This window comes from Punica granatum, chromosome 1 (assembly GCF_007655135.1).
Source record: "Punica granatum isolate Tunisia-2019 chromosome 1, ASM765513v2, whole genome shotgun sequence".
NCBI classification, from domain to species: domain Eukaryota; kingdom Viridiplantae; phylum Streptophyta; class Magnoliopsida; order Myrtales; family Lythraceae; genus Punica; species Punica granatum.
In genome coordinates this window covers 16898980-16924365 of record NC_045127.1, presented here as the reverse complement: position 1 = coordinate 16924365, position 25386 = coordinate 16898980, and the positions used below count along the sequence as shown (strand labels likewise).

The 25386-nt window shown below is 38.4% G+C and overlaps 1 protein-coding gene and 1 pseudogene across 2 annotated transcripts; both read left to right on the top strand.

The window, feature by feature from the left end:
• The first annotated feature begins 1404 nt into the window (after window positions 1-1404).
• LOC116191093 (clathrin interactor EPSIN 1) lies at window positions 1405-8973 on the top strand. Of its 2 annotated transcripts, none has more exons than XM_031520229.1 (12): window positions 1405-1581; window positions 1666-1735; window positions 1842-1893; window positions 3928-4007; window positions 4163-4241; window positions 4370-4453; window positions 4566-4711; window positions 4847-5062; window positions 5553-5704; window positions 6339-6544; window positions 7386-7773; window positions 8465-8973. In XM_031520229.1, exons 2-12 carry the CDS (start codon window positions 1695-1697, stop codon window positions 8686-8688), a joined length of 1668 nt encoding a protein of 555 aa, XP_031376089.1. In that variant the 5' UTR covers window positions 1405-1581; window positions 1666-1694; the 3' UTR covers window positions 8689-8973. The 2 variants fall into 2 exon arrangements, with proteins under 2 accessions (XP_031376089.1, XP_031376088.1); XM_031520228.1 differs by having other exon boundaries at window positions 1406-1581; window positions 1688-1735.
• Window positions 8974-20923: 11950 nt separating this feature from the next.
• LOC116195975 lies at window positions 20924-25386 on the top strand (annotated as a pseudogene).

The window sequence follows — 25386 nt, the reverse complement described above, 5'->3', positions numbered from 1 at the left end:
ACCGTCAGCCTAACGCCGTCAAAGCGGCCGTTAATGTGATGACGTGGCGCGTTCCTATTGGTTCGACTTAACTATAAACTTTTTAAAATTGAATATTAATCCCTCATTTTTTTTCATTTTCGAAAAATGCCCCAGGTTGGCACTGTTCATCTTCTTCTTCGGGAACCAGGTCCGCACGGTTCGAATCGGCGTAAAGGAGAACCAGAGCTTCGATTAGGCTTCGAATCCGCACAGAGGAGAACCGTCGAGCAGAGAGGCCGTCGGTGGTGGCGCGGATCTCGGAGAAGTGGTAAATGTTAGGGTTTTCTGGGAGGAGCTTGGCTTGGATCTTGGCCTTCACATTGTCGATCCTGGACGCCATGAAATCGAAGCCCTCGATAACGGCGAGACCGTCATCCTCGAGAAATTCGAAATCTTCGTACCTGGAAAACCCTCTCAAGGTCCAGGCAATCCGGTGCAATCGTGAGCCTGGGCGAGGTATATGATTCTGAGTGAGGAGGCAAACCTGGGCTACTGGATCTCTCGTTTGAAAATTTTGCCAAATCAAATATTGTACAAAGTCTCTGTTCGACCTAAATGTACTTCAGTTTAGAGATGTATTGCTGTCTAGAAATTAGATACCGTGCCAAGGAATAAACGATCCCGAGCAGCCCCAGTTTCTCAATCTTCCGAATGACAAAGGTCCGAGCTTTTCCACATTGAATCAGCTCAAATATACTGCTTTGACTACCATTATAAGCTCAAGATTAGAACTTCCCCACGAAATAAGCTTTGTTTAAGAGAATTTATCAAAAGGAGTTTGCTTTAGATCATCCACGAATGAATCGCCCCGGAAAAATTCAAACATGTCTAGACTTGAACTTAATGCAGTGATGATCGAGCTCAGAGCTGAAACTTGAAGCTTAAAAATGAAATCGCACCCTTGCTCTTCTCCGGGGATAGGAGAGGGTAAAGATGTTGATCTTGGGTTTCGCTGGTTGGCTCAGCAGCGGTGCTATCTCCTCTGAAGAAGAAGATGAACAGTGCCGACCTGGGGCATTTTTCGAAAATGAAAAAAAATGAGGGATTAATAGTCAATTTTAAAAAGTTTATGGTTGAGTCAGATCAATAGGAACGTGCCACGTCATCACAGTAACGGCCACTTTAACGGCGTTAGGTCCACGTAAGCTGACGGTAACGGTCAGTTAGATTTAGGATCAATGCTGACACTTTTTTCAAATTTATAGAACTTGGTTACCTCTTGTCAAACTTTTAGGACTTAAAGTCAAAAAAAGCCAAACAATTAGGATCAACAGTGTTATTTTCCCTATATATATATATATATATATATTTTTTTTTAATCTAACATATACCAATTTCATCCGTGAAAAATCGTTCAAGGACTTTTTTTTCCTTTTTATTTTTAATTAATTTATCGAATTTAAAATCTCTCTCTCTCTCTCTCTCTCTAATCAACCGAAAGCCCAAAAGAGCAATCACCATTGCATCACCTTCACCTTCTTCTTCAGAGCTCTCTCTGCCCGTGCCCTGAGATCTGAATCCGGAGTTCCCCCTTCCCTTTTCTTCTTCATTCACCTGAAGGTAAACTCCCCATCATTCAGTGAATTCCTTTCGATTTATGGCTCGCAGATCTAATCCTACTTCCCAGCATCAATTTCGTCTCAGTTCTTTCTCCTTGTCAATGCAGATCCGCCATGGATTTCATGAAGGTCCTCGATCAGACCGTGCGTGAAATGTGAGCTCCCGCTTGCCTCGCTTGTTCCCTCGTTTCGGGTTCTCTGTTTTCCGTAGTTTTGGTATTCTGTGTTTGTCTGATTTGGGATTGCTTTGTGCGTATGCAGAAAGAGGGAGGTGAATTTGAAGGTCCTTAAGGTTCCTGAGATTGAGCAGAAGGTACGCAAAAAGTCTGTAATGATGTGGTGGAGCTTGCATTCGACGTGCCCGTTTTTCGTTCTTGGGGATGCAAGTGAATTATGTCTATCCTCACAACTGTGCTTTTTCATATTTGTATTCTGAGATTCGTGTTGTGGTTACCCGTTGCATTGAATTACGGCTATGCCTTTGAATTTAAGTGGGTTGTCTGATTTCTCGGACTTTTCGAAGCTATAACATAGGCATAGTAGATGAATATGGTTGTCATGTGTTGTATGTAAGATGAATATTAGTACTTCTTGAGGGATTAGTTTAAGTAACGAAAACTATCTGGTTTAATCTCATAGTGGCTGCTGATTTTGGATTTAATCTAGTGATTGTTTGATGTAATCTGATCATGTACTAGAATCACGTGCACATAAGTACTAGTAATCCTATTTTGACGTAAAAAATGTGCCGTACTTGATAGAGGATTCTACCACTTGTCCATATTTAAACTTTCAACTTTTTTTTTTTTGTTTCAGGTTCAAAATGTCTCTAAATATCACAAGTTGATGCTTAGAAGTCATGTACTTAGGATGCTTTCTTTTACCAACATAGTAAGGGCGATAGATGATTTAAAGTGGCACCAAGTAGATGCCAAATCGTCATAATGAAAAATTAGTTGTGGAATGGCCAGTCTTGTTATGTATATCTGTGACTCTCTATCAATGAATAGGGCTGGGAGCAAGGGGATTTTTGTACCATCACAATTCCTTTTGTTCCACATTGGTCGCATTTTCTCAGCCCTTTAAATTTAGCAGTTTCAGGAGGGGGAGGAAATTTCTTGTAATAAAAAAAGAAATTTCCCAGTGACACAAATGCTTCCTCTCCTTTCCTTTCCACTCCTCAAATGATTTGATCAAAACATAACTGTGATGGTTGTCCAGATCCCTGAGTATGAATATGCCCTTCATTGCATCCCTCTAATGAAACAACACATTTTCTGTGCCATAGGGGAATTTTGTCTTATGATTTTTTGTAACTGTAGTCTGTAACAATGGACCTTTGGAAGTTATCTATTGGGCATAGCTAGGGCAACCCGGGGGGGGGGGGGGAGGGGCGTGGGTCTGGTACTTATTGAAGCTCTGGTCTCTTCATCCTCAGATGATGAAGTCGGCGGTGTAGCTCTCGCACAACTTTATATTCCAGGAAATTGATCACGAAGAAGAATATCCTTGGGCATTTGATACAATGCCTGAAAGTTTTATATTCACCATCTTCCCATGTAATTTGGATGATACATAGTGTGTTGCCTACTGGGAATGCACGCTTAAAAACTCACGTACCTGCCTGTAGGTGCTTAATAATTATTTTTCACAAAGGGTCGTGGCCTGGGTTGAATAACTGCAAAGGATCTCTAAGAGTATGTCAGAACAAAGAATCTAGGCTAGATTCATGATCTCTCCCTGAGAAAGCAGTTCGACTTTGTATTTGTGACATGCCTGAAAACCGAATAGATTGGATGGAATCACATAAAAGGTTTCTAAGAGAGGTTGATGGTTTAACTTTCTCTCTAGTTGCTAATTGCCAGATTAGTTTCTATAATACTAATTCCATCACCAACATTTAGAATTTTATTCAGTAGTAAGTATTGATTGAGATTTAATCGTACCTGATCCTTCTCTTAATTTCTTTGTCTGAAAGTTAGCTTTAAAAAGCAAGGAGAGAGCTGAAATAATGCCACACCACAGTCTTGTCTTTTGACAAATCTTTGCTAGAGTGAACTCTTAAGAGGATCATCTGGTAGGTTGTTGAGGGTTCAAAAGGAATCTAGCTGGAAATCGATTTGAACTGGGATTTAGAAATTGTAGCTCTATATCTTTGGCAAATGATCACTATTTTGGAGAATATGATATGGAAAAAAGAATGGAACTTTTGTGTGATATTTCTCCACTACTTCGTCTGAGCGCCCCTATATGTTTTTTGACCATGTTGAACTGTTCATTACTTACCTTTCCATTAAATTGTAGCATTGATCCTTTTCTTGACTTGAGTTTTATATTGCCGATAAAGGTACTAGATGCGACAGATAATGAACCTTGGGGTCCTCATGGATCTGCACTTGCAGAGATAGCTCAGGCCACTAAGAAGTTGTAAGCTTCAAATCATTCATTGCCTTTTCTGAAGTTATCTTTCATGAAGAGTGATGTAATACATAATTTGAGTTCTATTGTAGAAACTTATTTCCTTTAATAAATTGTGAATGCTTTTTCTGCTGAATTAAAATCTGTGTTCTTCCTCATTTCAGCACAGAATGTCAAATGGTCATGAATGTTTTGTGGACAAGATTGCGCGAAACTGGAAAAGATTGGCGTTATGTTTACAAGGTAATGTATTGGTCTTGCTGAACTGCAGAACTCTTCAATATGTTACTGGGGTTCATTGACCTGCATTTTTTCCTCATCTCTTTTCCTTTCTCGATGTTGAGGTGAACTTTAAGTTACTTCTTTGTCAGGCATTGGCTGTTATAGAGTATTTGGTGGCTCATGGCTCTGAGCGTGCTGTTGATGACATCATCGAACACACCTTCCAGATCTCAGTAAGAATAAGATTTTCTGCAATTCCCCTAAATTTTGTTTATCAAGTCCCAATATATGATCGGGGCCCATTGGTCTTTATTTGGGTATTAATTTCCCCGCTTCATTTTGCAGTCACTCTCAAGTTTTGAATACGTTGAACCAAGTGGAAAGGACCTAGGAATCAATGTGAGAAAGAAAGCAGAAAATATCATCGCCCTTCTGAATAATAAAGACAAAATACAGGAAGTCAGAAACAAAGCTGCAGCAAACCGTGATAAGTAAGTTGTAAACTGTGTTTATATATATATATATATAGAATAGTTTTTCTGAAAGAATATTATAGCTTCTCTTTACCCCTGACAATTAGATTTTTATTCATGAAAGCAGTTAAAAAGTGCATGACTTTATTGTAGGTATTTCGGACTCTCATCAACTGGAATATCGTACAAATCTAGTGCTGTGGCATATGGCAGTAGTAGCTTTGGGAGTAGTGATCCCTACAGAAGCACAAGAGACAGTGAAAGATTCAGCGATAGTTATAATGAAGAGGACAAGGATGCTTACAAAAAGTCGGTGAAGAAGGAGAATCAAGAAGATAATACAAAGAAGGGGTCTGCACGCCTTAGCAGGTTGGTTTTTTTGCAACTTTATCAGAATCGTTCAGCATTTTGATATCGTAAGAATTGACTTAAGATTGCTCATGTTGATTTGCTTTACCTGAGGAATCTGGGTTGCCTGAGGAATTGATCTGTGTGGGTGAAACTTTGTCATCTGGCAGTGTACAAACTTAAATGATCCCCTATGCAATTCAAATGTGATATGCCCTCCATGTTGTTTATAGCGGTCAGCTACACATATGGTGTATTCTATTATCATTTGAATGTAAAATAGTTAAAAGATAGTTTGGTTTTTTTGTAGATGAGATATAATGACCGTCATGGTTTGAGAAAATGAAATGGCTGTTGGTCGTGCTACAATTGCAGCTGTCTTTATTCTTTGTTATTGTTTTCGGGGAAATGATAAAGATAATAACGGTGATTCCTTCTATCAGCTTACTGTGGCAAAGGTTGTTCCTTGCCATGTTTATTTTCTCTAAATTTTCAAATATCTGTTTTGCAGTAAGAGGGAATCATCTTCTTCATCAAAATCATCTATAAAAGTGAACGGTTCCGATGGTCACAAAACTGTTCCTTCTCAAAGCTCGAATGTCCCTTCCAGTAACTGTGAAGATGACTTTGATGATTTTGATCCCCGAGGAACTTCAGTGACTAGTAAGTTTTTTCTCCATAGTCCGTACAACTCAAAGATGAAGACTGCAATGTTATGTGCATTCCCCGTGTCTTTCTTTCTTTATGTTTCCCACCTGTACACAATAATCTGTGGCTCGTATTTAGTAGGATCTATTTAATCATATGAAACCAATCCCTGTTGTGAACAGCAATGTATTAGGGTAAGTTTGTGCTTTGTTACTCGTGAGTGGGACTCATTCCTTCTTTAGTTTGTCATCCTCTATTTTTTTTGAGAACCTCTGGTTGGGCATTTTTGATTGGTTATGGTGATTTAGTGGTGTGAGAATATGATTGATGGTAGAGCATAATATGGCTGACTATTGTAGCTGTTTGTTCTTGTTATAGACTGATTCTAACAAACTTGTATGGTAGCCAACACTAGTCAGTGCTTACCCTCAAGTAAGTTGATTCACAATATTTGGGTTGAAATGATATTACATGCCATGAATATGGATAGGTTAGGCCCCTACGTAGACATCTTTGAAAACCCCTTCACTTTATTTATATGTTTCACATATTACTCGTGCACTCTTTATATGTTCATCATTGACATAGTTGCATCATTAAAGTGGGTACCTTTGCCTGTAGCTAAGTAAGCACGTTCTCCTGCTTGTAGAGTCCTCTGCTGGAAGTTCGAACCAGGTGGATCTTTTTGGGGATAGCTTGATTGGCGATCTCTTGGATACACCAGTATCTGCAGATCCTGTTCCATCTAATGGATCTTCCATGAATAAGAGTTCCTCAGATGTCGACCTTTTTGCAGATGCAACTTTCGTATCAGCACCACCTCCTGTAGAACCAGCTGCAAATTCTCAGAAGCAGGTAAATCACTTTACTTCTAGATGTTGGAGTTGCAGTGAGGACTATGTTTCCTCATTAGCTTATTTGTTTGCCTGGGTTACTTAAAAGCAAGATTTTATTCCTCCCTTAACTGTTCTTTTCTGTTGGATGCCCTTTTTTGTTGAGGGATTTCGTATTATTTGAGTATAATGTATTTTCTACTTCTAAATCTGTCTTTTGAATTGGGGCCAATTAAAATAAAAAAAAAAGCCATTACTTATACTACCTAGGCCATCTTGGTTATATTCTCAAAATGCAGTCTTGAGATTCAGCTCATAATCACTACTTTTAGGTTCAAGCTTGGCTCAGCTCATGCTCAATGCGGTTGTGCTTAACTTAATTTCCTATGATGTTCCCAATGAGACCAGGGTCAAATTCAAATTAAGTCAAGTTCAGTCGCTCAAATTTAGTTCAATCCTGAGATTAGAATAACATCAAATTGGTTTATTTGTAGTTTGATGTTTAATAATTTGAAATCAATAACAAGCAAGATGCTTGAATAGGTTCTTGGGCATCATAAATGAACCAACTGTTGCTGAGCATGAACTCAGCTTGCTTGTCTTCGACACTATTGCTTAAGTAAACTGGATGTGGTAAAATGAGCCAAGTTCAAGTAACCATCTAGGTGGATCTCAATTATCCGACAAGTAGGTTGTCTCACAGTTGCATTTAACTAACTTTATTTATTAAGGGATGTGCTTTTGCTTATATGGTAATAAAGAAATTAGTACAGGACCATAAATTTCTTCCCTCTCCAATGTCTTTTATAGAATATATGTAGCATATGCTTTTATTAAATAAACAACATTGGTTTCTTTTGCAGACTGAGGTTGATCTTTTCTCTTCTATACCTGCTGTATCTCCTCCAGTTCCTGCAACGGTTGACCTTTTCTCAGCCCCAGATCCAGTTGTTCCGCCAGAAACAAACCCCACTAAATCTGTTCCTGCCAATACCTCTGCTGTTGATCCATTTGCTGCGGTACCACTAAACAATTTTGATGGTTCTGATCCTTTTGGTGCATTCACCTTTTCCGATCCAGTATCAGCAGCGCCTTCTCAGAACCAAACTGAGGGTTCTGGCCTTGGTGATTTGAGTGCAATACCTTCAGTGGGTGCAAGTCCACCACCAGCAAAGGACGGTTTCCAAGTCAAGTCTGGAATATGGGCAGATTCGCTCAGTCGCGGAATCATTGATCTTAATATATCTGCTCGTAAGTATATTCTCTTGCACTGTTTTTATGCTGAATCAAGTCATCAGCTGGATGTGGGGATGTTGCTCCCAGTTTCTGCTTAAATGGCTTAGCAAGAAGTTCTACCTGAATGAAAAACAAATATATAGCTATAACAGCTCTTAAAGACAGTCGAATTTCATTGCAGCAGAATCGGTTAATCTTGAGGTAACCTTGTTAGACATGCCAAGTGGACCAAAATTGGCAGCTTTCAACATTGTTAAAGTGACGGATGTACAGACATATGTAGGTCGCCATTGAATTTATTTGTCATCAGTGGATAAAATTAGATATTCTGATTTATCATTTGTTGATGAAGAATTAAGATGTACTGGCTGTAGTTATACTGGATGTTGAGCTGGAGCGGTTTGCGGAATTTATGGTTCGTGCCTTTGGATTGGATGGGACATTCCTAAATCCTATATACAAAGATAAAATTGAAGAAGTTCAATAATATATTACAATGTTTAAGGGAAATGGGCGCTGTTTAAAGCAGAACAGGCTGTTTCATTGATGCAATTGCAGATTGATTAGACAGCTCATAGTTGGATTGGCCAGTCGCGTCCTGGTCCGGAGACCTTAGTTCTAACATCACAAAGTCAAATTGTCTCCCTGAATTTGTTTATCACAAATATTATCTTGCTCTTAATATATTTCTTGCCAAACTTTGCAGCCAAGAAGGTCTCGCTTGCAGATGTCGGTGTTGTAGGTGCGCTAAGTGATGGTTCGGATGAGAGGGAGAAGGGACCCCCGGCCTCATATTCTATGGGGAGAGCGATGGGTGCCGGTTCAGGCCTTGGGAAATCTGGATTTCCGCCTGCACTGTCAGCCGGTGTAGATGGCTTCTTCTCCAGCTTCGCTAGCCAGCCGTACCAGTACAACAGCTTCAAAAAGTAAACTCACTCTCCTTGCATCTTGCCCTGAATCCCTCATTTACCTAGTCGATATCTCCCGAGTAATTCTTCATGCATGCTTTGGCAAGTGATAATTGAAAGTATGTAGTCCTCATTCATGTATAAGCATATAGACAAAAAGTCTTGTGATCTGGTAAATTTATCGAGAGTCGGATTGTTGGGTGGTGCGTGAATTTGGATCTTCCCATCAGCATTTCGTATTGGGAAGTAAATTCGGTTTATATGAGAGTTCATTTCTTTCTTCCTATTGGGAAGTAAATTCGGTTTCTTCCTCTAGACTATTATAGCTTGTTTGCTTGGGGATTTCGAGGGAAAGGGAGGGAGAGGATTTGGATTAAGAACATACTTCCTGCAACATCCTCCGCTGATATATCGAACACTTCGGTGTAATGTAAAAAAAATCCTTTAAGCGATTGAAATGGTCCACTCTACGAGGAATGAAAGAACCTAATAATGGGATCAGAGGTGAATAAGAAAAAACCAATGAAGGGAGAAGGGAATTTAGTGCAGTGATACGAGAATTTCATCCACCAGCATAAATTGCCATTTTAATTCCATGCTAACCCAAGTGAATCTCACAAAATATCCGGCTGAACCCTCTCTTTACGAAGCATCAGAAATTAAAAGGAAATGGGGCGCATATTATCAAATACAATAATCCTCGTGTCAGATTTTTTTTTCTTCTTGAACATGGTGACAATTCAATCTGCATTTAAATTTTCACATTTTCTAACCATACCTGGGCTCGATCGAGAGAACATACCTGCTCTTTTTTATTTCTTCAATTAATTTTAGATTTGAGTTAATCTGTTATTTTCTCTACGAAAGAAAAATATATGTGATTTGGGAGGCAATTGGTAATCTAATCGTGGAGATAGTACTTAATCATAAGGGCCGACTAGGAGTATTTTTATCTCACCAGAGGATGTGAGTCTAACTACCGATATTCAGTACGACCATTATAACCTAACTATTAAGGTTAGGCATTCAATTATTGCTCGAGAAGGGATTAACACCGACATCACCACTCCCAAAATTTAAACTGGTCCCGATTGTTATTTCACGAAGCGTATGGCATCTGCTTTTATTTCACGAAGCGTATGGCATCTGCTTTAACCGCCTTCGATCTCAGGGGGACTTCGAAAGGTCGCTTAAGTTCATGATCCCACGGCAAGCCTCGTGGCTCATCAGTAAGCCTTTTTTGGAGAAGCTCGTCAGCCTTAGGATTAACAGTCATGAGCTTCTTCACAGACAAATATCACCAGTGCTCGTGAGATCTAAGCAAGGTGATCCTAGCTAATTGTTGTGATATGTAGGGTTGGCAATATTTCACACGATATGATAACACGATATGGATACGACACGGAATTAACCAAGTTTGGATTGGACATTTTTTATAATTGGTCTAAACGGGTCCAACCCGTTTAAACACGGTTAATAAGCGTGTCTTACCGGGTTGAATCCGTGTAACCCTATTATACATGATTAAACATGTTTATTTAGACATGTTTAATCGTGTTACTATAATCATGTAACCCGTTAACCCGTTTATGTATTGGATTTACCAAAATATCTTTATGTAATCCTAACTTCTTAAGTCCCTAACCTAATTTACTTTCCTTTCTTTCATCCAATCCAATACAGCACAACCGCATTTCCACTTCTACTTCTACTTCTCTACTACCCTCCCTCAGATCTCATCTACGATTAGATTTCTTTCTTCTCATCCATCAATAGCGAAGTTCTGCTTCTTCGCTCTCATTGCTCTCCTCTCCGTGCACCTCGCATTGTCCGCATATCCGCCTCAGATCTCTCCCTCCTCTGCTCCCAAGCTCGCCGCCGACTCCACTCCCACCATCTCCCCTTCGAAGCCCACCGCATCGCTAGCTCCCGCTCCAACCAATGCGCCTCATGGCTCGATCTCATCCTCGCCGTCGCTGCTTCCCTTGGATGCGGCTCCCGTCTCTTCCCCGTCCACATCCCCTCCCCTCTATCTCAATCTCCGTGTTAACGTGTAAACATGTCGTGTTAACGTGTTCGGGTAAACGAATTAATCGGATAAACATGTTGTGTTAATATATCCAGGTAACTGAGTTGATCGGATAAACAAGTTGTGTTAACGTGTCCGAATAACGTTTATAATCGTGTCGTGTATACGTGTATCTACTATGACACATTTCGATAAACGGGTTTAAACATATCTAAACGGGTTGACACGGATATAAACGTGTCGTGTATGGGTTTTCAAAACCTGACCGGTTTAATAATTGTGTCGTGTATGGATTATGACTTCGATAACACGAACCCGTTTAGACACGACACGTATAAACACGACACGACACGAATTGCCACCCCTAGTGATATGTAAAGGGAGAGTTATATAAAATTATATAAAATATAAAAAAGGAGAGCCTTACGCATACATTATGTCGAACTAGACAAGAGTTACATTTTGATTAAACGTCTTTTCGAGACAATACTAATTGAAAATACGAAAAATGATAGAATATTGTGATGCTACTTAAATCATGCAAGCCCACGTGTCCTTCATTTATGGAAATCCAAAATATCTCCAACACATAAATTCAAATGTCCCTTACATGAAAGTCAAGAGTCCTAACTCCTATGGAAATTAAAAAATCATTAAACTTTTCTAATTCATAGAAACCTAAAAGTATTTTAAAGAAGAAGAATGCGGATTGTGATAAATTTCTGTACAATTTTAATTGTATCTATAAGTGGGTGGTCTAGGTAAAATACGTATACAATATATAAATATATGTTTTTGTTATATTTATATCAAGTGAACTACGTAGAAGAGTTTCTTTTTTCATATGTTTTAAAAATATTACTAAGATAATTATCCAAAAATAAAAAGAACTTTGTAATAATTAAGACTAAATTTTTTCTCTATTTTATTATATTTATATAATTTAAATGAAGTTAACTTAATTATACATTGGGAGGTTAACAAAGCCGAGATAGAAATTCCAACATGTCCAAAAAATTTTAAAAAACTCAAGACAATATCAATTCTATTAAAATCTTGTGCAAAACTTTCACTTAAGTTTAAAAAACAAGTAACGATGCACTTATGCTACATAATTAAGGTGTCGCATTTGACACAATGCAACCAACCAACTTAATTTACCGAATAATTTAACATGATTCGTTATAGATTATGTCAATCTTTATTCGTGATATAGGTGTAATTCGGTTAACATGTTAAAATATAAATATCACCGAATAATTTACAGTAGATTGTGTTATATTTATATCAAGTGAACTATATTTGGTATTAAATCACTGAATAATTTAACATGATTCGGTATAGATTATGTTAATCTAGACGAAGTTACATTTCGATCGAAAGTCTTTTGAAGTCAATATTAATGGAAAATATGAAAAATGATATAATATTGTGATGCTACTTAAATCACGTAAGCCCATGTGTCCTTAATTTATGGAAGTCCAAAATATCTCCAACACATAAATTCAAATGTCCCTTACATGAGAGTCCAGAGCTCTAATTCCCGTGGAAACTGAAAAATCATTAAACTTTTCTAATCCATAGAAACCCAAAAGTATTATAAAGAAGGAGAATGCGGATTATGGTGGATTTCTGTACAATTTTAATTGGTTAGGATTTTTTCTTCTTTGATATTGTTAATGGGGTATTTACCTAAAATGGCCTATGGTTTGCCCGTTTTGTCAAATCTATCCTATGCTTTTTTTTTGTCAAATATATTCCATGGTTTACTTTTTGTATCAAATCTATCCCGGCGTTATCTTTTCAGTCGACATCTAACGGCCGTGCTGACGTGGCGCCTACGTGGCAAGTGTGACCCACTATCTCTCCACGTGCCACGTCAGCACGGCCGTTAAATGTCGACGGAAAAGATAACGCCGGGATAGATTTGATGCAAAAAGTAAACCATGGGATAGATTTGACAAAAAAAAAGTATATGATAGATTTGACAAAATGGACAAATCATTGGTCATTTTAAGAAAAAACCCTATTGTTAATTCTGGACTTCTTTATTGCTGGCAGATCACCTGATGCTTTTGTACGAAAACGGAGACAGTAGCGATGGACTTCTCCATGTAAAACATTTGGCATATCTTGATAAATTTAGGGTGATCAATTTAATACTTTAGACTATCCACTAGCTGAAGCTAATGGTGGGAATCCTAATGGGATTCTATTTCTCACACTAACTATCGTGATTATGTTGCAAATCTGTTATTTTCAAAAGAATTGATGGATTATTTCGTTATCTCAACAACTCTAATATGCTCTTACACACGGACCTCTAATGTGAAGATGCAAAGCATTGAAGGACTGACACCTTAATGAGTCTTAATTGCTAATGCGTGTATACCTCTAAACTGCAAATGAGGTGGGCAACTCAGTAGTATTGTGTTAGTATTCCAAACTCCAAGTTAAAGGTTCGAGACTCCTTGAAAGCAGATGGGGGGTAAGATTTCCTTTTAGTTTTTGAACTCACTTTGTGTGGCAGCAATACTTTGACTTCCTCTAAAGTCTCATTAGGATCGCGATGACAAAGCTAGACATTTGATCACTATGCTGCTAGGAATCAAATCGAACATTTCGCGACTTGGATTCAGTTCCAAGATAAGCGCAAGACTCTAATGGTGGGTTCGGTTCACTGTAATACAAATTAAATTACATACCTATTACATACGTAATACATATTATTTTGTTTATTTGTGTCCATAAGTGAAATTCAGATTACGGATATGAGGCACTATCAATAATAGATATGTAAATATCTTTCTCCCCTCTTTCCTATCTAATTGCTACTACATATAGAGTAAATGTTCAAAAAAAAATATATCAAAAGCTTTTTTTTTTTTACGTCTTATCACAAACTAGTTTTTAGGTAAGAAATCACGAACTATCACAAACTATATTTTTTGGCTAAGAAATACACGAATTTTCATTTTTTCGTCCCATTTAGCATCTGTCCAAATTCCGATCAATTTTGCAGACATGGCCTTTAACAGATGATATGTAGCAAACGGTGATTGATGTTAGGATGGAAGTGAAACCAAGCTAACCTGAGAACAGACCCAACCCGACGTAACCCATCCCCGAAAACCCGAAACCCGAAACCCGAAAACCAATTGCAAACTCGAGCGGTTCAAGCCCCTGTTATTGGTTTTCCGGTCAGCCACCGAACTTATCCGACAAACCAATGTGGACCCAAACCGACCCGAAATTAAGAGAAGGAAAAAAATTCACTTCATGTTCAGTCACAGACCCTAATTCAAAATGACATTTATTCTTTTCTCCGGTGAAAGTGATTCTTTTGTCGAGTGAAAGAGTTACTTTTGTTTATTTATTAATGGATCTCTCGATGTTGTGTTGATAGTCAATTTATTTTGATTGGTTTTTTTCTTTCCCAATAATTTTGGGTCAATAGGAGAACCGACCCAAATAACCCCAAATCACTAATGGTGGGGTTTTTTTACTTGATTTTAGTCCTTTTGGGTGAATAATTCCCCGACTCGGACCAACTCGAAAAGTTAGTGCACCAACCAAAAATAGAAAAACCCGAACCAACCCGAACCATTTCCACCCCTAATTAATATGGCGAGCCATGAAATAAAAAAATATTTTAAAAATTTGAAGCTTGGACAACCAGAGGTAAGGAGGAAGGTGGCAGCCTCCATAGCTGACATCACTACAAAGAAAGAGGTCTTTCCTGACACACTTTGGCAAAGGCCATTCCATGTGAACTTTTTCACGAGAACTTTTTCTAACATATTGATTGCGTCGGAAAAAGCCATTCCACGTGAACTTTTGTCCAACATATACTCGGTGCATCAGCATGGTTAGAGTTTGGAAAAACCATTTTTCTTGTAGTGCGTGGTTTTGATCGAATCCTAGAGAACTCGATGGAGACTTCCTTGCTTTGATCGAAGCACACAAAGGGTGGGATGGCTTTTCTGATGAAGCTTCATGAATAGCAACTATGGAGGTCGCCGTCTTCCTCTCTACCTCCGGCTACACAAGTTTTACTTTTTAAATATTTTTTTGATAACGTGGCTCGTCACATTAATCACCATTAGTTACTATTTGTCACGTGTCATTTATTAACGGCCACGTTAGTAAAACTGATGGAAATTTAGGCGAACGCTAAATGGGACGAAAAATATAAAAGTTTTGTGCATTTCTTATCCAAAAAAATAGTTTGTGATAAAACTTAAAAAAAATGTAAAGTTCGTGTATTTCTTAGCAAAAAAATATAGTGTGACAAAACGTAAAAATAAATAATAATAGAAAAATTAATAGCTAATAAAGGGGTACGAGTAGTACACTAAGTATTGAATCTGGAACTTCTTGATAATCATGTGAAAGTGTGCACCATTACGCCACATCCTCTTTCGATAAAAGAAGACAATTTCTCCATCTCCAAATTGACCAACAACCCAACAGCAAAGATGAAATCCCAAGAGGGACCAAGCAGGTCGGGTCGAGGGAGTCCCATCATGAGATTACGTAGCAACCGTTGCTCCCTATTATCCGAAAAGAAGGCCGGCTTTTTATGGCTCACAGGCTTGGTGCCAAGGACTCCCAAATGCCTCCTGCTCGAGGACAATCCCTTAATGAATGAAGCACTGTCTCGGGTTCTGCGTTGCAGCTTATACAAGTGGCTAGACTACACGGACCCCATGTTTTTGCCGAAGCCCGTTGTCAAAAGACAGTCGTGACCGACAAGTCATAGGAAGTTACGAATTCGGTGGGGTCCCTTTCGTTTCCAAATGACCAACAGGCCGTAGCATTTTTTTTTTTAGGTTTTAATTATTTGGTGCAACTTTCAAAATTTTGTGCGTAATTTTATTTGTTCTAAATTTTTCTTTGTTTTATTGAAGTTTAGATAAACTAAGAAAAAGGAATCTGTAATTTTTCTTTTAGAATTTTCTTATTCTCCTAGAGTACAGATAAATTTAAAACAAAAGAATGTTATAATTTCTAAAGTTTTCTATGTCTATGTAATTTTCATTTGTGATCATTATTAAAATTTTTATTTTTAATTAGCTGTAATAATTTAGTATTTTGAAAATATAAATAAATACTGACCATAATAACTGAAAAGTACGTAAAATTTGAATATACTTTTAGTACTACAATGAACATTGAGCAATATTATGTAATTTATTTTAGGCTTATAGTACTTTTATTAAAAAAATTGGTACAATTGCCGTGTACTTGTACTATTGACAATATTTTCTTGATGATTTTTTAGGATATTTGGTTTTTATATTAAATTAGTGCTTTTCTTTAAAATTTTCTGTGAATTTGTTGTAGTTTTTGAAACTTTTTTATTTTCTGTAATATTTCTTACTCTATTAAGGGTTCACATAATTTAAACAAAGAAAAGAAAAAGGAATGTTTGTAGTTCTGTTTATTTTTTTTTTGACGCAATCTTTGTATTTTCGCCGGCAATCTTTCCCCCACCCCCAACCCATGATTTTTCTTTTTTAATTTTGGAAACCCTAAATTAAAAAAAATAATGGAAAGGATTTTTTATTTTTGAAATTTAAAAAGTTATAACGGAAAGAAACATAGAAGATTTAGTTAGTCACCGTTAGTTTCGTACCTCTTCATCTCATCTTCTTCTACTTCGTCTCTCTCTCTCGATCAGCTTCTTAGTTCATATCGCTCATCGTTAACAGATAGATCTCTTCAATTCTCTTTTCCTTCCTATGATATGGATATGATGGACGACAACGGAGGCAACCCCCTCTGGATCTCCACCCCAACCGTCATTGGTGCCCACGACACCAAGCCACCCTCCCGATGGGGATGCGACCAGTTTTTTTGCAGTGAAAGAAATTCTCGACAGAACTTCGAAAGGTTCATCCCGAGTCGAGTTGCAATTGGCTGGGATTACGCCTGTAGCATGTTGACGGCTTACTGGGAGGAGAAGTCTCCAATGACGGTAATTTATTGTTTGCATCAATTTGGTCATTGAGTTTGTCAATTTGCATCAATTTGGTCCTTGTACATCAATTACATCATCCACTAAAAGAAATTACATCAATTAAATTATTGCTACATCAATTGTGTCCTTTACACAAAATACAAAAAAAGCTTCTTTTGGTACATCAATTAGGTCCTTCCGCAATTATGTTTTAAATATGACGTTAACTATGGAGTAGGTTATATCGTTTAGATCATTTTTTTTGTTTTTGTTTTTTAATTTTCCTTTATTTCTTTCTAATAGAAAAAAATTAAGAAAAAATAAAAAATGATGGCTTTAGAAAGACGACAAAATGGAGCCATTTTGAGGGATGGAACCAAAATGGCATCGTTTTGTTGTTTTAAAAAAGGTTGAAATGACGTTGTATTGAGTCCACCACTCAAAATGACGTCGTTTCGTCGTCTTTTTTTAAAAAATAAAAATTGAAAGGAGCTCCCAGCGAACCTAGTCCTTGTTTGCTTTGTTTTTCGAAATAGAGGAAAAATAAAGAGAACAAAGGGAAAGGCTTCGGTGGGGTCTCCCTCGTCGGTAACCTGCCCGTTGGTTACTAAACCCTTCGGTGACCTCCTCCCAGGGTGAGGTCATAGGCGAGGGAGCCCCACTGTTTTTTTTTTAAAAAAATTTGTTATAAAAGGAAAAAAAGATAATGAAAAAAAGAAAGCAAGGATTTAAACAATGTAACATATTCCTTAGTTAACACTGTTAGACGAATTTTGACGGAATGACCTAATTGATGTACCACAAAGGACTTGCTTGAAGTATATTGCGTCATCAAGGACCAAACTTATTTAGTGGATGATGTAATTAATGTAACTTTCTTCAGTGGATGATGTAATTGATGTAATTTCATACAATGGAGGATGTAATTGATGTAAAAATGACCCATTTGATGTAAATTGGAAAAGTAGGGGATCAAATTGATGCAAATTGACAAACTCAAGGACCAAATTGATGCCAAAATTAAGTCAGGGATCTGATTGACGTAACATGCGAAAGTCAGGGACTAAATTGCCTATTTAATCTTATAGTTTTTGTAATATTTCTCATTCTATTAATGGTTCAAATAATTTAACCAAAAAATAAAAGGAATGTTTGTAGTTCTGTTTAAATTTTTTGAGTTAAATGTACTTTGCCCCCCGACCTATAAGGTAAAATTAGGTTTGCCTCCCGACCTATGAAATTTGACAGAGTGTCCCCTCACCTAATTTAAAAATAAGCGATGTGACTCCCGAACCAAATTCCTGTGGGCAAATTACAAAAAAAAATCCAAATTTTGTAAAAAGTCTCAATTTTGTCTTAAATTTTGTTTTGTAACAAAAAAACCATAAGTTTTCTAAAATGTCTTAAAAATGACATCCGTTATAACTTCCATCAATTTTTGCTGCTGATGGTGGGTCCCTTTAACAGTCCACGTAGGTCACACGTAGGCAAAAATTGACGGAAGTTATAACGGATGTCATTTTTGAGACATTTTAGAAAACTTATGGTTTTTTCTGTTACAAAACAAAATTTGGGTTTTTTTTGTAATTTACCCAAATGAGGCCACATGCTGATCACATGTCAAATTGAAGAGGGCAAATTAATGTGCATTTTCATCCAATTAATGTGACTCAAATTCATTTATTGAAAGACAAAATTCACTCACCTTTGTCGAGGACAATTGTCGAGCGTGTAGCTGTGAGGAGTCGCTTGGCGCGTGGCTTATAGGAAGTCGTTCGAGATGACTAGCCTATGTCTGCTGGGACAGTAGGCATATGGGAATTGAAGAAAACCAGCAAATTGCACAAAGATGACGAGGATGATGATTACTTCAAGCTGCCCACAACGCCCACACACTAAATTGTACTATTGGACCATCGATGCAACAATGGAAAATCAATGGCACTCAATAGTTAGGAATCAGAAAATCATCATATGAAGAAGGCTAGATGACGAACGGGTAGAGAAGGCAGACGACGGGTAGAGAAGGGACTGCAACAGACGAGCAGAGAAGGCGGATAGTTGTCGGATTCACTTGAATGGACGGTCGCCGGGCAGTCATGGAGTCTTCGCAGTGGTGCTGGTGGTGGGGCAAGAGATGCAGAGAGTCGGGGATGACGAACGATTAGAGGTGCCTAATTTTGCAAAAATCCAATTCCCTCAGCAGTAGACCAAAGACGAAACTCTTCAAGCACAAGAAAGCGGACAAATAACGCAACAGAACCACTCGAACCCCCAAATCCCAATTTTCCAAAAATCCAATTTTTGATTAATTACTCCCTGTGATAATTTTGCCCTCTTCAAATTGACATGTGATCAACATGTGATTTCTTTTGGCCGGAATTCTGATCGAAATTTGGTCCGAGAGTCACATCGCTTATTTTCAAATTAGGTAAGGAAGCACTCTGCCAAATTTCATAGGTCGGGAGGCAAACCTAATTTCACCTCATAGGTCGGGAGGCAAAGTGCATTTAACTCAAATTTTTTTGATGCAATCTTTGTATTTTCGCTGGCAATCTTTCCCCCACCCCCAACCCATGATTTTTCTTTTTAATTTTGGAAACCCTAAATTAAAAAAAAATAATAGAAAGGATTTTTGAATTTTTGAAATTTAAAAAGTTATAACGGAAAGAAACAAAGAGGATTTAGTTTAGTTTCGAACCTCTTCATCTCATCTTCTTCTTCTTCGTCATTCTCTCTTGATCATCTTCTTAGTTCATATCGCTCATCGTTAACAAATAGATCTCTTCAATTCTCTTTTCCTTCCTATGATATGGATATGATGGACGACATCGGAGGCAACCCCCTCTGGATCTCCTCCGCGGCCAACATTGGTGCCCACGACACCAAGCCACCCTCTCCATGGGGATGCGACCAGTTTTTTTAGTCGGGAAAGAAATTCTCGACAGAACCTCGACAGGTTCATCCCGAGTCGAGCTGCAATTGACCGGGATTACGCCTGTAGTATGTTGACGGCTCAGTGGGAGGAGAAGCCTCCAATGACGGCGATTTAATTTTTTGCATCAATTTGGTCCTTGAGTTTGTCAATTTGTATCAATTTGGTCCTTATATATCAATTACATCTTCCATTGAAGGAAATTATATTAATTACATACTCCACTAAAGGAAATTATATCAATTAAGTTATCGCTACCTCAGTTGTGTCCTTTTTTACACAAAATACATAAAGAGCTTCTTTTGGTATATCAATTAGGTCATTTCGTTATCAAGGTGTCAAATATGATGTTAAATATGGAGCATCTTACATCATTTAGGTCATTCCTTTGTTTTGTTTTGTTTTGTTTTTTTTTTAATTTCCTTTATTCCTTTCTAATAGAAAATTTTAAAAAATGAAAAACGGGGCTTTAGAAAGACGACAAAATGACGTCATTTTGAAGGATAGACCCAAAATGGCGTCGTTTTGTTGTTTTAAAAAATGTTGAAATAACGTTGTATTGAGTCCACTACTCAAGATGACATCTTTTCGTCGTCTTTTTAAAAAAAAAAATCGAAGGGAGCCCTCACTAGAGCTCGCCCTTATTCACTCCATTTTTCGAAATAGAGGAAAAACAAAGGAAACAAAGAGGAAGGCTTTGGTGGGGTCTCCCTAGCCGGCAACCAACCCGTTGGGTATTAGACCCTCCGGTGACCTCCCCCCAGGGCGAGGTTACCGACAGGGAGCCCCAAACTTTTTTTTTTTTTAATTTTTTGTTATTAAAAGAAAAAAATATAATAAAAAAAAGAAAGCAAGGATTTAAACGATGTAACATACTTCTTAATTAACACTGTAAAACGAATTTTGACGAAATGATCTAATTGATGTACCACAAAGGACTTACTTGATGTATATTGCGTCATCAATGACCCAACTTATTTAGTGAATAATGTAATTAATGCAAATTCCTTCAGTTGATTATGTAATTGATTTTCATTTAGTGAATGATATAATTGATATAAAAATGACCTTTCTGATGTAAATTGGAAAAGTGGGGGGTCAAATTGATGCAAATCGACAAACTTAATGACCAAATTGATACAAAAATTAAGTTAGGGATCTGATTGAAGTAACCTGCGAAAATCAAGGATCAAATTACGTATTTACTCTTATATTCTCTGTAATATTTCTTATTCTATTAAGGGTTCACATAATTTAACCCAAAAAAGAAAAGAAAAGGAAAAGGAATGTTTGTATTTCTGTTTAAATTTTTTTGACGCGATCTTCGTATTTTCGCAGGCAATCTTTCGCCCAACACCAACTCATGATTTTTCTTTTTTAATTTTGGAAACCCTAAATTAAAAAAAATAATGTAAAGGATTTTTGAATTTTTGAAATTTAAAAAGTTATAACGGAAAGAAACAAAGAGGATGTAGTTTAGTTTGGAACCTCTTCTCTCATCTTCTTCTTGGTCATTCTCCCTCGATCATCTTCTTAGTTCATATCATTAACAGATAGATCTCTTCGATTCTCTTTTCTTCCTATGATATGGATATGATGGACGACATCGGTGGCAACCCCCTCTGAATCTCCTCCGCGGCCATCATTGGCGCCCACGACACCAAGCCACCCTCCCAGATGCGACCAGTTTTTTTGCCAGGAAAGAAATTCTCGGCAGAACGTGACCGGGATTACGCCTGTAGCATGTTGGCGGCTCAGTAGGAAGAGAAGCCTCCAACGACGGTGAGATCTCGGAATTACAGGAGGCGACTCGCGGAGGCCCTGGGCATGAACAGGACTCGAATACTTGAGTACAAGAACAAGGCACCGACTGCAACCCCAGTTGTTTTTGAAAAATGGTCTCCCTGTCCCCACCGTTACATTCCTCATACTCCCGAGAGGACTCTGGATGCCTCGGGACTCTTGGACGACTTCTCTCTCAACCTATTGGATTGGGGAACCGTCTACCTCTGGGATGCTTCCAGTGACTCCACCTCGGAGCTCGTCACTGTATATGACGACATCGGCCTTGTTACCTGCGTTAGCTGGGCCCCCGACGGCCGCCGCATCGCAATCGGTTTGAACAACTCTCAAGTGCAATTGTGGGACGTTACTTCCGGTGCACTGCTCACAACTCTGCGTGGTCTGGAAGGAGGTACCAACTCACGAGTTGCGTTGATGTCGTGGAACTACCGCGATAATGATATCCTAACCACGAGAGGGAAGGGCGGCCAGATTGTTAACAACGATGTGAGGGTAAAGTCCCACATCGTTGCGACCTACGGAGGGCAAAGGCAGGAGGTATGCGGGCTTAAGTGATCTGCTTCTGGCCGACAACTGGCCAGTGGAGGCAACGATTGCCTCCTCCACATATGGGACCGGTCCATGGCCAGCTCTTCAACTTCAAGGTCGACCAAGAATTCGTCGACCCGATATCTCCACAGGCTTAAGGAGCACACAGCCGCCGTCAAGGCCCTCGCTTGGTGCCCTTTCCAGGGGAACCTGCTGGCCTCCGGCGGAGGTGATGGAGACGACTCCATCAAGTTCAGAGAAACTGCACGCGGCGTCAGGGGGGCTTGCTTGAACTCGGTCCATACGGGGTCTGAGGTGTCTGCCCTGCTGTGGAACAAGAACGAGCACGAGCTGCTCAGCTCCCATGGTTTTACCGGGAACCAGCTGACCCTCTGGGAGTACCCATCAATGCTGAAGATTACGGAACTGACCATAGCTCTGGAGTTCTTTTCATGGCTCAGAGCCTGGATGGTTGCTCTGTAGCATCAGCAGCACCAGCACCCGAGGAATCCATTAAAATTTGGAATGTCTCTGGGGACCCCAAAGTAGCTGCTTTAGCTGCTGCTGCTCCTCGGAAAGCTAACTCAAAACCTTTTCCTCATTTTAGTCGTATCCGCTGAAGAAGTCCCTTGAACTCGAGAAAACGGTCCTGTTCATGCTGAAGAAGTTCCTTGAACTTGAAGAGCCACCAGAGCTCCACCACTGCCTCGACTTCTCTGGAGACCAGCTTCTCTTTTCATATCTGTATATAGTTGTCACTGTTGGCTATCCAGATATCGATTGACCTTTTTATACAATTTTACTTGCAGGACCACTAAGACCTCCAAAAAGGTTGAAACCTCCAGTTGGTGCATCTTTGGTTTTGGAGGCAAAGCTTGTTATCTCAGACAGGAAGTCATTCTGTTTCCTCAGAGGCATGCTTCATCTGTTTGATTGCTTGCATATATCTTCGTTTATCTTAACTCTCCTCTTTTGCTCTATGGTCTCCTTTAACTGGTTACTAATCCTTGTAAAATGATACTTGTCAGTTATCGCGTAAACCATGTTTGCTGGTAACTTTATTGGTATGCTATGTGTTCAGTCACTGCATTACCAGTTTTACTCATGGTAATTAACCTCACCTTGTACTATACCTTTACCAGTTGAATAAATTCTAAGGAATGTTTGTAATGATGTATATCTGTTGATAGTATATAGAGCGTCCGCTGATAATGATTATGCTCTTTTGGAATAAACTCGCACTTTCAATTATATGGCAGCTTTTCACAGAATATGGAGAGTCCGCTGTTAATAATTCTGCTCTTTTGCAGAATAATAAAGGCCCCCTTAAGCAACATCAAACATTCCATTTATATTTGCCCTCTCTCCCTGTGTTCCTCTGAGGAAAAGCTAGCCTTTATCTTCCTCCTGCACAGTCATTTTCAGCAGTCTCTGAGGTTAGTTCGCTGCATAATTAGTGTTCTTAAGCATTATTTCCTTCTGGCTAATGGTGATGTTTGGTCAAAATCAGAACCTTTTTATGTTCTGGTTGAAAAGTATAAAATCTTTCAATGGGGGTTCACCAGTACAGGTACTGTTACAAGGAACCAATGTATCTTTTGAAGTTTCGTGATCGTGCTTTGATAGTAATAGCAAGAATATGTGTTTGATAGTAATAGCAAAAATATGTGCTTGACACTGAAAGGATAATCATCATGCTGCTGATATTTGGTCAAAATGGAAACTTTTCAATGACCTAAAGGAGGTTTCATATTCTTTTCAATGGTATATGGAGAAAAAGAAGAGACTGGACTGGATTTTGGTTCTTATGCTGCTGAGAATTTCAATGCCATCTCCAAAAGAATTTAAAGTCAGAAGCATGAGCTTCAATTAATTGAATAACTTGCTATTTTTTCATTAGTTACTATTTACATGACAGTTGGCAACCCAGTTCCTGGCTGCTAGTAGAGGTCGAGAAACAAAAGCGGTTTTTAACTTTTTTCCATTTTGGTGGTATTATTTGTTTTGTTCATCAATATCATTTGCCATATCGAGGTATGATTTTTCTTTCTGCATCTGCTTAATTATCATAGTATATAATGCATGTACATTCATTTTTTGATGCATGTACATTCATTTTTTGGAGCAGGTCGTTAGGCAATGCTAGTTGAGAATTGCCAAGAACCCGGTGAATGCGAGTCTTAGTTTATTATTCTCAATCACATGCCATCAACTTCTCTCCGCAGCTAATTGAACTTTACTCAATGCCAGTAATTGCTCTATGCCCAATCGTGGGACTCATGTAGTAGCATACTCTGGCTAAATAGATTTGACATGTGAGGCATGAAACTTAGATCACCTTGTGATATTGAATGTAGATCCTGTGAGGATGGATGGTTTAAAACCTAGGAGATTAAGAGTAATGATTAGGTGACCTCCCCCCCCCCCCCCCCTCCCCGCGTACTAAAAGGTAAGCATTATGCCTGATTGATCAGATGTTGGTCAGGTCCCATTATAAATAGTATGGTTCTGTCCCAGAATTTGCATGTTTAGCGGTGTTTGACAGAAAATTTTAAGGATTAATTACCTCTGATTGAAACTCCATGGATTTTATTCATCCCTGCTATATTAATTATTCTCAGACAGTCATTTGTTATCTTTCATTCCAAATTACCTCTGACTTCCTTCATGCTAGTGGCTTCTATGGATATGTGCAGAATGCTAATTTTGCGTGGAAGCCAGCAAACTGATGTCTGCTTGCATTTTTTTCTGCTATTGATATTGATTGCTGCTATGTTCTGGTTAAGCATATTCTCGAATTGGCATCCGCTTTACATTATCTTCAGATATCTGTTATGTCATGCCCATCAATTCCTCTTATATATTCCAGCGGTACTGGTCGTTATAGCACTGCTTGTGAAAATATAGGATGTCCTTGCATTTGAAAAAATTTTCTCATATAACATCCAAGCTTTTATTAAGGGCGGTACCATAACTAAGAATTTGCAGACATAAGCTTGTGGCGAGATATAGGCTAGGACAACGACCAGCGAATGCTCGGGCATAGCTTGAAAGGATAGCAGGCGCAGGGCTTCACTGGCTTAATGGATGAGAGCAGTCGCTTCGGGACTTGGCATCATCTGTTTGTGTATTATACTCTATGCTTTGGCTTGTTTGGTTTCAAAGTAGATTTTAAAATCCTACTTTAACTTCATTCTACCCACAACAAAACAAAATAACTTATACAAAATCAAAAGGTGGGCCCCATTTATACCACTCTTTTTCACAACAAAAAATAACTTATACAAAGTCAAAAGGTGGACTCCATTTATATCGTTTTTTTTTCAAAATCAAAATCTGATTTTAAAATCTTACTTTGAAACCAAACGCAGCAGACTTTCTGAGATTGCCTGAGATGTATACTTGAACAAAGATTATTTTTGTAATTAGATGAAAATAATTACATAATATTCTTTTACTTTTT

What these genes read in the sequence shown, in the direction of transcription:
- LOC116191093 (XM_031520229.1), top strand. Translation starts at nt 1,695, where the DNA reads ATGGATTTCATGAAGGTCCTCGATCAGACCGTGCGTGAAAT. An exon ending in TTCCTGAGATTGAGCAGAAG is followed by an intron (nt 1,894 to 3,927) that starts GTACGCAAAAAG and finishes TTGCCGATAAAG; the next exon opens with GTACTAGATGCGACAGATAA. An exon ending in CTGCAAATTCTCAGAAGCAG is followed by an intron (nt 6,545 to 7,385) that starts GTAAATCACTTT and finishes TTTCTTTTGCAG; the next exon opens with ACTGAGGTTGATCTTTTCTC.